General features: G+C 42.2%; 1 protein-coding gene across 3 annotated transcripts in view; it reads left to right on the top strand.

Moving 5' to 3' along the window:
• Positions 1-16,483, top strand: part of TENM1 (teneurin transmembrane protein 1) — an 876,412-nt gene that overhangs the window by 794,314 nt on the left and 65,615 nt on the right. For all 3 annotated transcript variants that reach the window (XM_056539239.1, XM_056539238.1, XM_056539237.1), the window contains one exon: positions 8,943-9,178. In XM_056539239.1, coding sequence (XP_056395214.1) covers positions 8,943-9,178 — 236 coding nt within the window. The remainder of the gene's footprint in view (positions 1-8,942; positions 9,179-16,483) is intronic.

The raw sequence follows: 16,483 nt of genomic DNA, 5'->3' as shown, positions 1-16,483 counted from the left end.
CCGTACAATTCCGTACTCTTGCTTCAGAATTATCCTGGAATAATGAGGCCCTCTGCGCGACCTTTAAAAAAGGCCTATCCAGCAACATTAAAGATGTTCTGGCCGCACGAGAAATCCCTGCTAACCTACATGAACTCATCCATCTTGCCACTCGCATTGACATGCGTTTTTCCGAAAGGCGTCAGGAGCTCCGCCAGGATATGGACTTTGTTCGCACAAGGCGTTTTTTCTCCCCGGCTCCTCTCTCCTCTGGTCCCCTGCAATCCGTTCCTGTGCCTCCCGCCGTGGAGGCTATGCAGGTCGACCGGTCTCGCCTGACACCTCAAGAGAGGACACGACGCCGCATGAAGAATCTCTGCCTGTACTGTGCCAGTACCGAACACTTCCTGAAGGATTGTCCTATCCGTCCTCCCCGCCTGGAAAGACGTACGCTGACTCCGCACAAAGGTGAGACAGTCCTTGATGTCTACTCTGCTTCTCCACGTCTTACTGTGCCTGTGCGGATATCTGCCTCTGCCTTCTCCTTCTCTACTATGGCCTTCTTGGATTCCGGATCTGCAGGAAATTTTATTTTGGCCTCTCTCATCAACAGGTTCAACATCCCAGTGACCAGTCTCGCCAGACCCCTCTACATCAATTGTGTAAACAATGAAAGATTGGACTGTACCATACGTCTCCGCACGGAGCCCCTTCTAATGTGCATCGGACCTCATCACGAGAAGATTGAATTTTTGGTCCTCCCCAATTGCACTTCCGAAATCCTCCTTGGACTACCCTGGCTTCAACTCCATTCCCCAACCCTGGATTGGTCCACTGGGGAGATCAAGAGTTGGGGGCCCTCTTGTTTCAAGGACTGCCTAAAACCGGTTCCCAGTACCCCTTGCCGTGACTCTGTGGTTCCCCCTGTAACCGGTCTCCCTAAGGCCTATATGGACTTTGCGGATGTTTTTTGCAAAAAACAAGCTGAGACTCTACCTCCTCACAGGCCTTATGATTGTCCTATTGACCTCCTCCCGGGCACTACTCCACCCCGGGGCAGAATCTATCCTCTGTCCGCCCCAGAGACTCTTGCTATGTCGGAGTACATCCAGGAAAATTTAAAAAAAGGCTTTATCCGTAAATCCTCCTCTCCTGCCGGAGCCGGATTTTTCTTTGTGTCCAAAAAAGATGGCTCTCTACGTCCTTGCATTGACTACCGCGGTCTTAATAAAATCACGGTAAAGAACCGCTACCCCCTACCCCTCATCTCTGAACTCTTTGATCGCCTCCAAGGTGCCCACATCTTTACCAAACTGGACTTAAGAGGTGCTTATAATCTCATCCGCATCAGAGAGGGGGATGAATGGAAAACGGCATTTAACACTAGAGATGGACACTTTGAGTATCTGGTCATGCCCTTTGGCCTGTGCAACGCCCCTGCCGTCTTCCAAGACTTTGTTAATGAAATTTTTCGTGATCTCTTATACTCCTGTGTTGTTGTATATCTGGACGATATCCTGATTTTTTCTGCCAATCTAGAAGAACACCGCCAGCATGTCCGTATGGTTCTTCAGAGACTTCGTGACAATCAACTTTATGCCAAGATAGAGAAATGTCTGTTTGAATGCTAATCTCTTCCTTTCCTAGGATACTTGGTCTCTGGCCAAGGACTACAAATGGATCCAGACAAACTCTCTGCCGTCTTAGATTGGCCACGCCCCTCCGGACTCCGTGCTATCCAACGTTTTTTGGGGTTCGCCAATTATTACAGGCAATTTATTCCACATTTTTCTACCGTTGTGGCCCCTATCGTGGCTTTAACCAAAAAAAATGCCAATCCCAAGTCTTGGCCTCCTCAAGCGGAAGACGCCTTTAAACGGCTCAAGTCTGCCTTTTCTTCGGCTCCTGTGCTCTCCAGACCTGACCCATCTAAACCCTTCCTATTGGAGGTTGATGCCTCCTCTGTAGGAGCTGGAGCGGTCCTTCTACAAAAAAATTCTTCCGGGCATGCTGTTACTTGTGGTTTTTTTTCTAGGACCTTCTCACCGGCGGAGAGGAACTACTCCATCGGGGATCGAGAGCTTCTAGCCATTAAATTAGCACTTGAGGAATGGAGGCATCTGCTGGAGGGATCAACATTTCCAGTTATTATTTACACCGATCACAAGAACCTCTCCTATCTCCAGTCTGCCCAACGGCTGAATCCTCGCCAGGCCAGGTGGTCTCTGTTCTTTGCCCGATTTAATTTTGAAATTCACTTTCGGCCTGCCGATAAGAACATTAGGGCCGATGCTCTCTCTCGTTCCTCGGATGCCTCGGAAGTTGAACTCTCTCCGCAACACATCATTCCTCCTGACTGCCTGATTTCCACTTCTCCAGCCTCCATCAGGCAAACTCCTCCAGGGAAGACCTTCGTCACTCCACGCCAACGCCTCGGAATCCTCAAATGGGGTCACTCCTCCCATCTCGCAGGCCATGCGGGCATCAAGAAATCTGTGCAACTCATCTCTCGCTTCTATTGGTGGCCGACTCTGGAGACGGATGTCGTGGACTTTGTGCGAGCCTGCACTGTCTGTGCCCGGGATAAGACTCCTCGCCAGAAGCCCGCTGGTTTTCTTCATCCTCTGCCTGTCCCCGAACAGCCTTGGTCTCTGATTGGTATGGATTTTATTACAGACCTACCCCCATCCCGTGGCAACACTGTTGTTTGGGTGGTCGTTGATCGATTCTCCAAGATGGCACATTTCATCCCTCTTCCTGGTCTTCCTTCAGCGCCTCAGTTGGCTAAACAATTTTTTGTACACATTTTTCGTCTTCACGGGTTGCCCACACAGATAGTCTCGGATAGAGGCGTCCAATTTGTGTCAAAATTCTGGAGGGCTCTCTGTAAACAACTCAAGATTAAATTAAACTTTTCTTCTGCATATCATCCTCAATCCAATGGACAAGTAGAAAGAATTAACCAGGTCTTGGGTGATTATTTACGACATTTTGTTTCCTCCCGCCAGGATGATTGGGCAGATCTTCTACCATGGGCCGAATTCTCGTATAACTTTAGAGTCTCTGAATCTTCCTCCAAATCCCCATTTTTCGTGGTGTACGGCCGTCACCCTCTTCCCCCCCTCCCTACTCCCTTGCCCTCTGGTTTGCCCGCTGTAGATGAAGTGACTCGTGATCTTTCCACCATATGGAAAGAGACCCAAGATTCTCTTTTACAGGCTTCATCTCGCATGAAAAAGTTTGCCGATAAGAAAAGAAGAGCTCCCCCCATTTTTGCTCCCGGAGACAAGGTATGGCTCTCCGCTAAATATGTCCGCTTTCGTGTCCCCAGTTACAAACTGGGTCCACGCTATCTTGGTCCTTTCAAAGTCTTGTGCCAAATTAATCCTGTCTCTTACAAACTTCTTCTTCCTCCTTCTCTCCGTATTCCTAATGCCTTTCATGTCTCTCTTCTTAAACCACTCATCATCAACCGTTTCTCTCCCAAATTAGTTTCTCCCACTCCTGTCTCTGGTTCTTCTGACGTCTTCTCAGTGAAGGAGATACTGGCCTCCAAGACGGTCAGAGGAAAAAGGTTCTTTTTAGTGGATTGGGAGGGCTGTGGACCTGAAGAGAGATCCTGGGAACCTGAGGACAACATCCTAGACAAAAGTCTGCTCCTCAGGTTCTCAGGCTCTAAGAAGAGGGGGAGACCCAAGGGGGGGGGTACTGTTACGCCGAGCGCTCCGGGTCCCCGCTCCTCCCCGGAGCGCTCGCTTCTCTCTCGCTACCGCAGCGCTCCGGGCAGCTCCACTGACCCGGTGCGCTGCGATACCGTCTCCAGCCGGGATGCGATTCGCGATGCGGGTAGCGCCCGCTCGCGATGCGCATCCCGGCTCCCGTACCTGACCCGCTCTCCGTCTGTCCTGTCCCGGCGCGCGCGGCCCCGCTCCTTAGGGCGCGCGCGCGCCGGGTCTCTGCGATTTAAAGGGCCACTGCGCCGCTGATTGGCGCAGTGGTTCCAATTAGTGTGTTCACCTGTGCACTCCCTATTTATACCTCACTTCCCCTTCACTCCCTCGCCGGATCTTGTTGCCATTGTGCCAGTGAAAGTGTTTCCTTGTGTGTTCCTAGCCTGTGTTCCAGACCTCCTGCCGTTGCCCCTGACTACGATCCTTGCTGCCTGCCCCGACCTTCTGCTACGTCCGACCTTGCTTCTGTCTACTCCCTTGTACCGCGCCTATCTTCAGCAGTCAGAGAGGTTGAGCCGTTGCTAGTGGATACGACCTGGTCACTACCGCCGCAGCAAGACCATCCCGCTTTGCGGCGGGCTCTGGTGAAAACCAGTAGTGACTTAGAACCGATCCACTAGCACGGCCCACGCCAATCCCTCTCTGGCACAGAGGATCCACTACCTGCCAGCCGGCATCGTGACAGAGCTCTTTAAATGAGTGTCGATCAACAAGTTCAGCACTCATAATATGGCAGCAGTCAGCTTGTCTAAAAGGGCCATAAGGCATAAGGGACAGAGTAATGACTGATGAGAGAATTTAGGATTATGCCAGGGCTGCCATATTTCAATAATACTGGGCAGAGGAAGAAACCCCAGTGCACCCTATCAAAAGATTTCTAAGGACAGTAATGGGACACCTAAGAGCAGAAGTGCACGAGGACCTCCTACTAGTCTCACGTAGTCAACTGGACTACCAATTCTTCTGGTGGCATGCTTTGTCTACTTCCCAGGAATAAAACCAAAATTGTAACTCAAAACCAAAGTCACATAAAAGCTCTCTTAGCAAAAGAGATGATTTGTGGCCTGTTGTGGCTACTTTTGTGGTGTACAAGGTAGTGTAGTTAGTCTCCCCATAGATACCTTTTCAATCCTGATCTGGACCACGTGATCGGCAAACAGACTAATGTTTGCAGTGGAAGTAACTTTGTCTATTTATTCCAATAAGAAGCAAATTAATGCACACATTGGAGTGAATAGAAAGCACATGCACAAACATACATTAAGTGAGCAAGAGTGCCGGCCATGGGATTCAGGTCAGGACTGTAGACAAACGAATTACACTGCATTGCACACCATAGAGGTGGCTAACAAGCCACATAATTTCACTTTTGCTGAGGGTTCTTTTATATCATTTAGTCTAGAAAATATTGGCACTGTTTAATAAAGAAATCAGTCTATATTTTTCCAGAAGACTTTTAGTATCTTTAAGCCCCTCAACATTTTACTAAATGGGATTTATTGCAAGTTGTGTTGTACATTTGGACCATATAAGAGGAAAGAAGATCTGTATAAGCAATCTAATATTGATTTATTAACCCATCAGCCCTGGTGCTTTAACCCTACACAGAGACTGTATTGTTGTTTTAAATTCTTCACAACTTATTGATTGGTTTAGACTCTGAAGGGGTTCACTAGAGAGTTTTAGAATATCTATTTTGTAAAAAAAAAACTTTAATATCTATTGATTTTGGCTATTAGTTTGTGATATCTTTTTTAATATTTCAGAAAAAATAATACTTATACATGTTACTCCCTAATTCATGCAGATTCTTTACATGTTCTTTTTAACTGTCTAGTCTCTGTATTTGGCTTAAAAATCCCTTTGTTCTGCTGTTTACTCATTCTATCATCCATTGCTCAGGAAGAGGCGTGTCCAAGGCAAGCACTATGCTCAGCGAGGAGCGAGCCAGCCCTCACTCACCAGCCATGCATTCATTTCCTCCCTGAGTCTACTATGCTGTGCTGGGTCATCCAATTACAGAAGGCTACCTTGTAACTCCATTCTCTCTGTTTTCAGACACGAGTCTGATAGACAGGACAAAAGTAAGCACATAGGTGTGCTAGTTCCACCATTAATTCCTGGACTTTGTCCCAGCATGTGCTTCATCTGGGACAAAGATAGCTACAGCTAGGATTTCTAAAAAGTATATTAAAAATGTTAATGTTTTACCAAGTTGTACAACATAAAAAAAAGTTTTTGATTTTGACAGTGCCCATTCAATGCTACATAAAGTTCTGCAATATCCCACAATATCCTGAAGGGAAAATCATTTTATTGCTGCCATTATCAAATAAGTAGAGTGAAACCTCTCCAAAAGACCACCTCCTTGAGAGGACCAGCTGTTATCCAAACCAGACTTCCATTGACGGATTTTCAGTTTCACCATTTATTATGCATTCTTTAAGAAGACCACAACAATTGTTTGTGCAATTTTGGATGGTCCTCTTTCCACATACGGTAGATGTCCGCTTACCCATATATATATAGATATATATATATATATATATATATATATATGCAAAGTCCAGGAATCACAGCACCAATAGGTCAAGGATCTTCATAAGCTGGTTTCTTTATTCACCCCAAAAGTTACAACGTTTCGGCAACAATAGCCTTTATCAAGCAAGGCTATTGTTGCCGAAACGTTGTAACTTTTGGGGTGAATAAAGAAACCAGCTTATGAAAATCCTTGACCTATTGGTGCTGTGATTTCTGGTCTTTGCATACACTAACACCAGGCTGGCTGCCTGGGTGTTTCACATGCACGGAGGTTGGTCCCCGGTGCTGTGTCACGACATATATATATGTAAAATATCATATAACAATGTAAAATATCCCACAGCACTTCAATTCAAGTGAACAAAGGTGAAGTTTATTTCCTCATAAGAGGCAATGCAAAGTTTCGACTGTCTGAACAGTCTTTATCAAGCATACAGAGTGACACAGTATACCCATGTTTATGGGAATCAAATACACAGGTTAATCATCAATCAATTATAATCAAATACACACATTGTGGATAAAAATACAATATATGAAAAAAATAAATTTTCAATCATAGTGCTACTATACATATATATATATACATTGCACTGTACATCTTTATAAATGTGCAGAAGTAAGTACATGGCCCCAATACAGTGGGAACAGAGGTAAAGTGTTAATCAGTGGGCAGGTGCAGATATAAAAGCGATATTTGGGAGGAGGAGTATATCAAAACTCACCACAAGGAAGAACCACCATTATGAAGGGTGATGTTCACCGCTGTGTGAAAACACAGTCATGGCAATCACCGTCCTCGGGACTGTTGATATATATATATATATATATATATATATATATATATATATATATACACAGTGTATAGTGAAAGTATTCGGCCCCCTTGAACTTTTCGACCTTTTGCCACATTTCAGGCTTCAAACATTAAGATATAAAACTGTAATTTTTTTTGAAGAATCAACAACAAGTGGGAGACAATCATGAAGTGGAACGAAATTTATTGGATATTTCAAACTTTTTTAACAAATAAAAAACTGAAAATTGGGCGTGCAAAATTATTCAGCCCCCTTAAGTTAATAATTAGTGGCGCCACCGTTTCCTGCGATTACAGCTGTAAGCCGCTCGGGGTATGTCTCTATCAGTTTTGCACATGGAGAGACTGAAATTTTTCCCCATTCCTCTGTGCAAAACAGCTCAATCTCAGTGAGGTTGGATGGAGAGCGTTTGTGAACAGCAGTTTTCAGTTCTTTCAACAGATTCTCGATTGGATTCAGGTCTGGACTTTGACTTGGCCATTCTAACACCTGGATATGTTTATTTGTGAACCATTCCATTGTAGATTTTGCTTTATGTTTTGGATCATTGTCTTGTTGGAAGACAAATCTCCGTCCCAGTCCCAGGTCTTTTGCAGACTCCATCAGGTTTTCTTCCAGAATGATCCTGTGTTTGGCTCCATCCATCTTCCCATCAATTTTAAACATCTTCCCTGTCCCTGCTGAAGAAAAGCAGGCCCAAACCATGATGCTGCCACCACCATGTTTGACAGTGGGGATGGTGTTTCCAGGGTGATGAGCTGTGCTGCTTTTACGCCAAAACATAACGTTTTGCATTGTTGCCAAAAAGTTTGATTTTGGTTTCATCTGACCAGAGCACCTTCTCCCCACATGTTTGGTGTGTCTCCCAGGTGGCTTGTGGCAAACTTTAAACAACACTTTTTATGGATATCTTTAAGAAATGGCTTTCTTCTTTCCACTCTTCCATAAAGGCCAGATTTGAGCAGTATACGACTGATTGTTGTCCTATGGACAGAGTCTCTTACCTCAGCTGTAGATCTCTGCAGTTCATCCAGAGTGATCATGGGCCTCTTGGCTGCATCTCTGATCAGTCTTCTCCTTGTATGAGCTGAACGTTTAGAGGGACGGTCAGGTCTTCGTAGATTTGCAGTGGTCTGATACTCCTTCCATTTCAATATTATCACTTGCACAGTGCTCCTTGGGATGTTTAAAGCTTGGGAAATCGTCTTGTATCCAAATCTGTCTTTAAACTTCTCCACAACAGTATCTCGGACCTGCCTGGTGTGTTCCTTGTTCTTCATGATGCTCTCTGTGCTTTAAACGGACCTCTGAGACTATCACAGTGCAGGTGCATTTATACAGAGACTTGGTTACACACAGGTGTATTCTATTTATCATCATTAGTCATTTAGGTCAACATTGGATCATTCAGAGATCCTCACTGAACTTCTGGAGAGAGTTTGCTGCACTGAAAGTAAAGGGGCTGAATAATTTTGCACGCCCAATTTTTCAGTTTTTTATTTGTTAACAAAGTTTGAAATATCCAATAAATTGTGTTCCATTTCATGATTGTGTCCCACTTGTTGTTGATTCTTCATAAAAAATTACAGTTTTATATCTTTATGTTTGAAGCCTGAAATGTGGCAAAAGGTCGAAAAGTTCAAGGGGGCCGAATACTTTCACTATGCACTATAAATATATATATATATATATATATATATATATATATATATGTATATATATAAACATGTTAACATGTTTTAATGCTATTAATTATATAATTTATGGAATACTAACCCTATGAAAATGTTTTATTAAAAAATATGTTTTCTCTACATCCATAGAAGATAGATTTGTATGGTTATCAGCTAATGATATTTATGTATTTTGGCAGAAAACAATATTAACACCTATCGAGTTAACCCAGACGGTTCTCTACGGGTCACCTTTGCAAGTGGGATGGAAATCAACCTTAATGCAGAGCCACACATACTGGCAGGAGTGGTCAGTCCAACTCTGGGTAAATGTAATATCTCTCTTCCTGGGGAGCACAGCCCAAATCTCATAGAGTGGCGACAACGTAAGGAGCAAAACAAAGGCAATATCTCCTCTTTTGAAAGACGCTTAAGGGTAAGGCTTTGTCTCTGTCATATTACTACCTTGCTGTAATAAATTACAATCCTTCTGCTGTGTTGCTGTGTGAGAAGAACCAATTTGTTTCATGTCCTGTAATTGCTAAACAGGAATCATCTTGTGTTGCAATACTATGAATTCACTTTGAGAGCTTGAAGAGAAACTATAATGCTTGACTAAGGATTCAATATTGTGTATTCTTTTTATTTCCACATATTCAGTGGACCACTGTTTTAAAAGATGAAAAATAATATCTATCTATCTATCTATCTATCTATCCACTTGTAACAATACCACATTTGAGATAAGCAGTTGATTCAGGTTTGTCTGAATCCCGCCACCCAAAATCGGTGTCGGTCTGGAGATTGCGGGGGGGTCCCAGCAGCTGGACTCCCCGCGATCATACATCTTCTCCCCTATCCTTCGGATAGGGGATAAGATGTCTAGGGGCGAAGTACCCCTTTAATTAAAGTAAATTCAGCATAAAACATTTCTACAGGTCAAGTAAGATATATTGAAAGTTTAGTAGGTGTTCAGTTCTCAAGGTTAATTTGGAAGAAGTAAAAATGGGCAAACATAAGGATTTGGCGAACAAGACCCAAATTGAGATGGCTCAAAGACTGGGTCAAAGCATCTTCAAACAACAGGACTTGTGGGATGTTTTAGGTGTGCAGTGGTTACAACCAAACAAAAACAGTCCAAAAAAGGAAGGTGAACCTGGAATAGTGTTATGGGCGCTTATGGATCATTGTTGTACTTGGGGAGCAAAGGCTATCCCCCAGCCAGAAATTGTTGAAAATGTTGATAATTGTAAGGTGTTATAATACACAGTGCCTTGATCTCAGCCGGCTCTCGATGGGGCTGTATAGCTACAGACCATTTGGAGCATCCATGTTGACCCCTGTCCACCATACCAGACATCTACAATAGACAAGTGAATATCAGCACTGGTCCAAGGAATAATGTGCTTAGAGCTGAAATTAGCTGAACATGCAAAATATGCCCTTTGTAAACATGACATGAAATAGTTTTCTCTGTGTATTTTTATATTAAATGAATTGTTCACCTAATGTCACAAATACTGCTCCAGGTACACACTCACAGAGGTAATATTCAGGTTCATTTTTACCTTGAATAAAATGTACATAAGCATCAGCTCGATAAAACTGCTTGCAAGCAGGATAGTGGAATTGAAGGAATATGAGAGAAGAAATTGAAGGCATCAGACATTAACATTAGATTATTTCAAATTCCGAGCACTACTCACAAAAGTGGCAGATTAGATAAATTCCCCTCCCTAGGCATTTGACTATGAATTATGACTCAAGCATAAAGTCATAAATCTATGTCATCAAAACCGATCCTCTGTCTCCATATTTTTGACCCTTTCGAAATTTAATACTCATGCATCTTTATGAATTTTGCATGGGGTTTTGTCACTTGAAATGTAATGATTGTTTACTGTCCATAAAGTGAATCATTCTTCAACTTATAACTGGGTCTTTTTTAAAGCAGTTATGCCAAATGCAGAGCCTTAGGGGATGGTGCGTGACATAGGGATTCTTTTTGGTATTCTTTAAATTCTTGTGTTATGGACCACCTTCTCAGGTCCTGTTGAGGAATGGAAGGAGATGAATTTTTAAATAGATACATGAAAAAGTTGATTTATTTATAGCAACATGGCTATTTATTAGCTTTGTTAAAATAGAAATCAATATAATCAATGTCACCCGCACCATCTGCCTGAACCAACAGGTTAGTGCAGGTGACACTGATGACAGTACCCCTTTAAGGAGGATCTATATAAAAAAAAAGTGTATTGTCATGCTGCATATGGAGTCACTGCTACAGAGATATGAGAAATGTTTTTGAATTTTTTTTAGGCTCTCATATCCTTTCTTATTTGTGTATAGATGTTGTTAGCTTTGGTCCAATATGCAGCTGAGTGCTAATGGCCTAGATAGGCAAGGGATGGTCCCCTTGAGCGAGCCAAGCCCCTTGAACCTGGATTCGATCTAAACTTCAGAGAGTTTGCAGCTCGTCAAACTGTTGGGGCTGGACAGCTGTGAGTACAGCTCAGCCCAGCAAGAAGCAGTTAATTAGCACTGCTGAGAAGTACTAAATAACTCCTTGAAGGGGAGGGAGGTGTATACATTATACAGCCATCTATAGAAGGCTGTATAATATATACACCCCCCAACGAGTTAGCTAGCATTGCTCAACAGCACTAATTAACTCCTTCCTTACTGGGTCAGTGCCTAGCGCTCAGCTCAGCAAGATGTTACAGTTAACCGGCAGATCACTGGTTTACTGTGACAAAAGAGTTAAGTGCTGCGCAGCTATCAAACACCTGGCCAGCTGAATCTTTGGAAAGCTTACTCAACTCTAGTGGTGACCATCCCCTTGGCTATCCAGATCTTTATTAGTATATTGAGCCTAAGGACTTTATTTAATGGCATTAGATGAATTGCCAAACAGGCCAATATTACCCAGTAATAGGGCCAGCCGATGAAAGAGTAAATGTTCAATTACTGGCTGACCGATTCGTTCTGACCTGCTAAAAAATCTTCTTTCGCTGGCCACACATATCTCTATTTATAAGGGGATGTTCAGCTGATGAATGATGGAAGCAGAGGGCTGTACTAATGATCGAACCATTTTTCATGCAACCCTCCCTATGTTATGTTGTACGCTCTGTTAACAAGATCACTTAAGATCACCCAGAGAGCCTAGAAAAGAGATAAAAAGCACCTGAATCCAAGAGATATGGATACATGGATCATGATAGCGCACATTTTTCTCGGAGGCTTCAGGTCCTCTTTAATGGCTATGTCTGACCAATTATTACTTAGCTCATATCATTCCTCCTTTTCCCCATAACACACATTAGATCTATACATTATATTTACTTTTTTCCTCTATGGATATTTTACCTTACATGTAAAGGATGTCCTCTGCTGGCCCCTACAGTTCTGGAATGAATAAACAATAGAGCCAGCTCTTGAACTGACCTTGTCTGTACATATAGATGTTAACATATGCAATGTTGTTGTTGTTTTTTTAAATAGACCAACAATAACATTTGGAAAGTGCATGCATTTTTACTGTGCATTGACACAACAGTTATATAAAAAAAAAAAAAAAAATCATCCTAAAATTATGGAACTCTGCTTCTCCTAGTAATCCCATTTAATAGTGAATAAAATAAGAGAAACAAGGGCAACACCATGTAACATAAGAATATTAAATCATGATCTATAAGGGAGTCACATACAGCATCCATCCTGATCTTTATTTCACATAGGCGGGGTCTTACGTCTTTGAGATATCTCATTTTAGCTAACAATATTTCACTTACAGTATATAGATCTTCATTTTTTTTTCTATGGTATCCATTATAGTTACATAAACTGTAATGTTAGAGATTTTTTCTTTAGTATGAGAATAGCAGATGTAATAGCAGTAGCAGATTAAAGTGATTTTGTACATATGCGGCGTAAATGTGCCTAACAATGGAAAGAAGAAGCAGACACATTTTTCCAATAAAGTGTTTCATATTAAATGGGAGATATTATCTGTTCTGTTGTGTTCAGCACAATTCAGAGCCTGTATTTCTGTATCTCTACAGAGGTCAGTGCTCATAATATCACAGATCAGACAGTTTATGATGTAGCTTATTATTTGCAACATAAAAGAGTACAAGTGTCAAGGATGGATTTATGTCCCCACTGTGCTTTGCAGCCCAGACCTATCATTTCATAATAAATTGTATCTGCTGGTTATGCACATACCTGTCTCTGTACTAACACGTGCTGTGGAGCAGAATTTCTTAAAACTTAACATCTCTAAGTGTAATTGGGTCATAAATTGTAACAGTTACTAGAGTGATGAAAAATGAGTCATTTTTACAAGTTTTACAAACAACAGTCACTCAAATGTATGGCAGAAAGTGAAAGAAGAAGGTTAAGTGTAGAAAGGAAACACTTTCATTTCCGGTTCATGTGCAATTATTGTAAAAAAAAAAAAAAAGTGGAAAAAACCCTTTAGCTCATACAATGTAGCACAGTATGACTTGATAGAAGACTGGGTGCCATATTAATGATTCATACTACATGGATCTGTAACAAGCATAATAGGCAGGCAGCCTATTCTAGAGCAAGACTCTGCCCACATAGGATCCAACCAAAGGTAAATACAGTGGGCATGGTTTCCTGAAGTAGTAGAGGGGGTTGGATGTAGTCATGCACGCCAGCTAGGAGTAGTAGTCCCTTTGAGGTGGTCTTGCTCACCTGGTGATCCCCTTAGGTACTCTGGACTGAATGAGAAATCTGGACACTTGTGTAACATAAAAACAAATTGAGACTTTATTAAATGGTCCAAGTAAAACAAAGTTTCTTTAGCACAAAGTAGGATGTTACACGTTTTGAGCAAATATGAAGACATTTGGTCACTGTCCTATTTAAGAGTTGCTTTAATAGCAGATAAACTGACTAGAAAGTATCTGGTGTACTTTTCGCACTTGCATATAGTGCTGTTGCAGATAAGGTACACATTCAGTCCAATCTGTACATCTCTACTGTGAGGGATCCACACAGGTTTGCTTACTTTGGTGCAGATACTTGTCCTTTACGCATGGTTTTGCAGCATCATACACTATGTGCTGGGCATATTCTAAAGAAACTTCTGTGACTGGTCAAGGCACACAGCACCAACTCTGAACATAGCTCAACAAAGAGATTAGTGTTTTCAGAGGAGTCCTTGTTAAGCCTTTACTCCCTCTGGCTATTTGATACTCTTTGGAGATAGAACTTGATGAAAATACCATCACATGGTGGCATGGAGACAGCCCAGCCTTTTAGATAAAATCCCTCAAACTCTTGATCATTTCACACATGACCCTTATCCATCCATATCCACTTTTTACTTGATTGAAGCAGGCTTTGACTTGGACAGGATAGACTTGAACTTAACTGGACCCAAGAGAAACAGTCTAGACTAGGTGCCTGTCTGCCTAGTAGGAGCAGAGCTAGGAGAGATCTTGCTCTAGCCTTAGCCAGACTCATACTGAACTGGGTTTTCAGTCTAGCTATCCAAGAAGAGGGGGTTTAATTAAGGATTTTTCCCACAGCCTTTTTAGAAGCTTAGCTAGGATGTGTATTATTTGACCAATACCTCTCGAACCTAATAAAAGGATATGCAAACACTTACAATCTCACGGTAACTCTATTTATGCTGTTATGGCAATGTACTACACAAAAAAGAGAAATGTTTGCTTAAATACACAAATCAGTTATGCAGGTAAACTCACAATACCCCATACACAGATTTAAGCTGTAAGGAGTAGGTTTCCTTAGCCACACAACAACTTCTTAAATTTTGTTGCTGGGACACGTGTACTGGGACAGTGCATTTCAAACAGATAATGCAAATAGATAATTAACTACCATGCCATTTTACTGGTAAACATCAATTTTATTTGTAACCATTAAGATTAATTGGTACCTCCAGGTGGCTATACCACACCAGCCTCTACTTTAATCCATACTCTGTACTATGGAAAACAAATGAAACCAATCTGTAGCATGGACTGGGACGGACCAGTTCCCGGGATACAAATAGAACAAGAGAAGGATGTCCAGTGCAGAAATGCTTGGTAAAATCATAATACTTTATTCCAAACGATCAGACAGCAGGAGTAACATGTGACGCGTTTCGGCTGTCTTTTACGCAGCCTTAGTCTTACCTCTGGCTAATCGTTTGGAATAAAGTATTCAGATTTTACCGAGCATTTCTGCACTTGACATCCTTCTCTTGTTCTATACTCTGTACTATGGATCTATGAATTAAAAATTAGCCTTTCTATACACTTAAGAGTCCTTCAGTCCCACTTCAGTCCCAATGTATCTGCCTAAAGTTCCCATAGAGTTTTATCAACCAGATGTGTGCCAAAGAGCAGAGTGAAACCCAAGGGCCATGTACTCCGGGGTGTAGGTTTGTCTTGGGTGCCTGATGTAGACACTGGGCTGAATTTGGACACTGACTGACTGCCATGGGGACTGGCCAGCACCCTCACTCCACCCTTTACAAGCATCAGGTGCACAGGCAGATGACCTTACTGACCAAACGCAGAAGCCCGCCACAATGATCCAAACAGTCTGAGCTGCCATCTCCTGATTGATAAAGCCAAGTGTTGAATGATAGCCTGCTAAATGTATGGAGAAAGCTTTATGTACTGTAGCAGTTAGTACTGCACTTATGTTTTCTGATGGACTCTTGCCTCAATTTAGCCGGGCAAGACTAGTGCTTCAAGTGCTAGTGTGGGGGGAGGGGGGGAACAAATTTAAAGGGGTGCTCCACTGGCCAGCATTCGGAAGTAAATGTTCCGAATGCGGTTTTCGCGCTGCGGGGTCGTGATGTCCCGAGTGGCGTGGTCGACCCCAGCAGCGTGAAAACAGCATTTGGAACATTTGCTTTCGAACACTGGCCAATGGAGTACCCCTTTAACTTCAAGAGTTCACTGTCGATGCCCCTCTACTCCTCAGATACCAGTGTGCGGTTCACCTCATGCATCCGTCTCGGCTTGGCCCTTCAAAAGAGTGTTCTTTTGGTTATCTTTGTCCAGTATTCATTGATGTACCTTTTACTACTCTAATGAAAAGCATAGTCAACTGTTTGTTTAAATAACGATGAAATCCATAGGATAAAAATGTATTATGCATGATATACACTTTTTTTTACAATGTGAAATGTATGCAACTGCCAAGTCATACAGATGCATACTTCAGGAATTTATGTTTGGTGGCGGTGTTACCACATGTACGTTTAGCCTGAATGTGTGAACAAAGCTTTATTTGTACAGGTATGAAAGTTTGTTCAGCCTCTTCTCAGGCAGGGGGACTTTTTTTCTTTAAAATAAGCAAATGACAGATCTGCTGCCACATACCACTGCCAAAGTATACAAGCATCCTTCTGACATCACAGTCATGGCTCTGCATGACATAATCCTATTTAGTACACTATACAGATTTGTACCATTACACAAATGTAATATTGAACATTATTCAGGTTAAGAATTCTTACATCAAGTTCTCCAGCCCCCATATTACTGATAGGAAAACGTTAACATCCTCCTCCAACGTTAGCACCTTCACCACACACTTCCTGTAATGTGAGTTTTACACATGACTGTTGTGAAGACATAGCCTGCTCTTCCAAACAGCTCAGTATTCATTCTCATACACCGATATAATGACTTTGCAAAATATTTCATCCATGTTAGGATTTAGTCACATATTCAGTAGA

The sequence above is a fragment of the Hyla sarda genome, chromosome 9 (genome assembly GCF_029499605.1).
Source record: "Hyla sarda isolate aHylSar1 chromosome 9, aHylSar1.hap1, whole genome shotgun sequence".
Classification (NCBI taxonomy): Eukaryota; Metazoa; Chordata; class Amphibia; order Anura; family Hylidae; genus Hyla; species Hyla sarda.
This window is presented reverse-complemented; position numbering and strand designations above follow the sequence as displayed.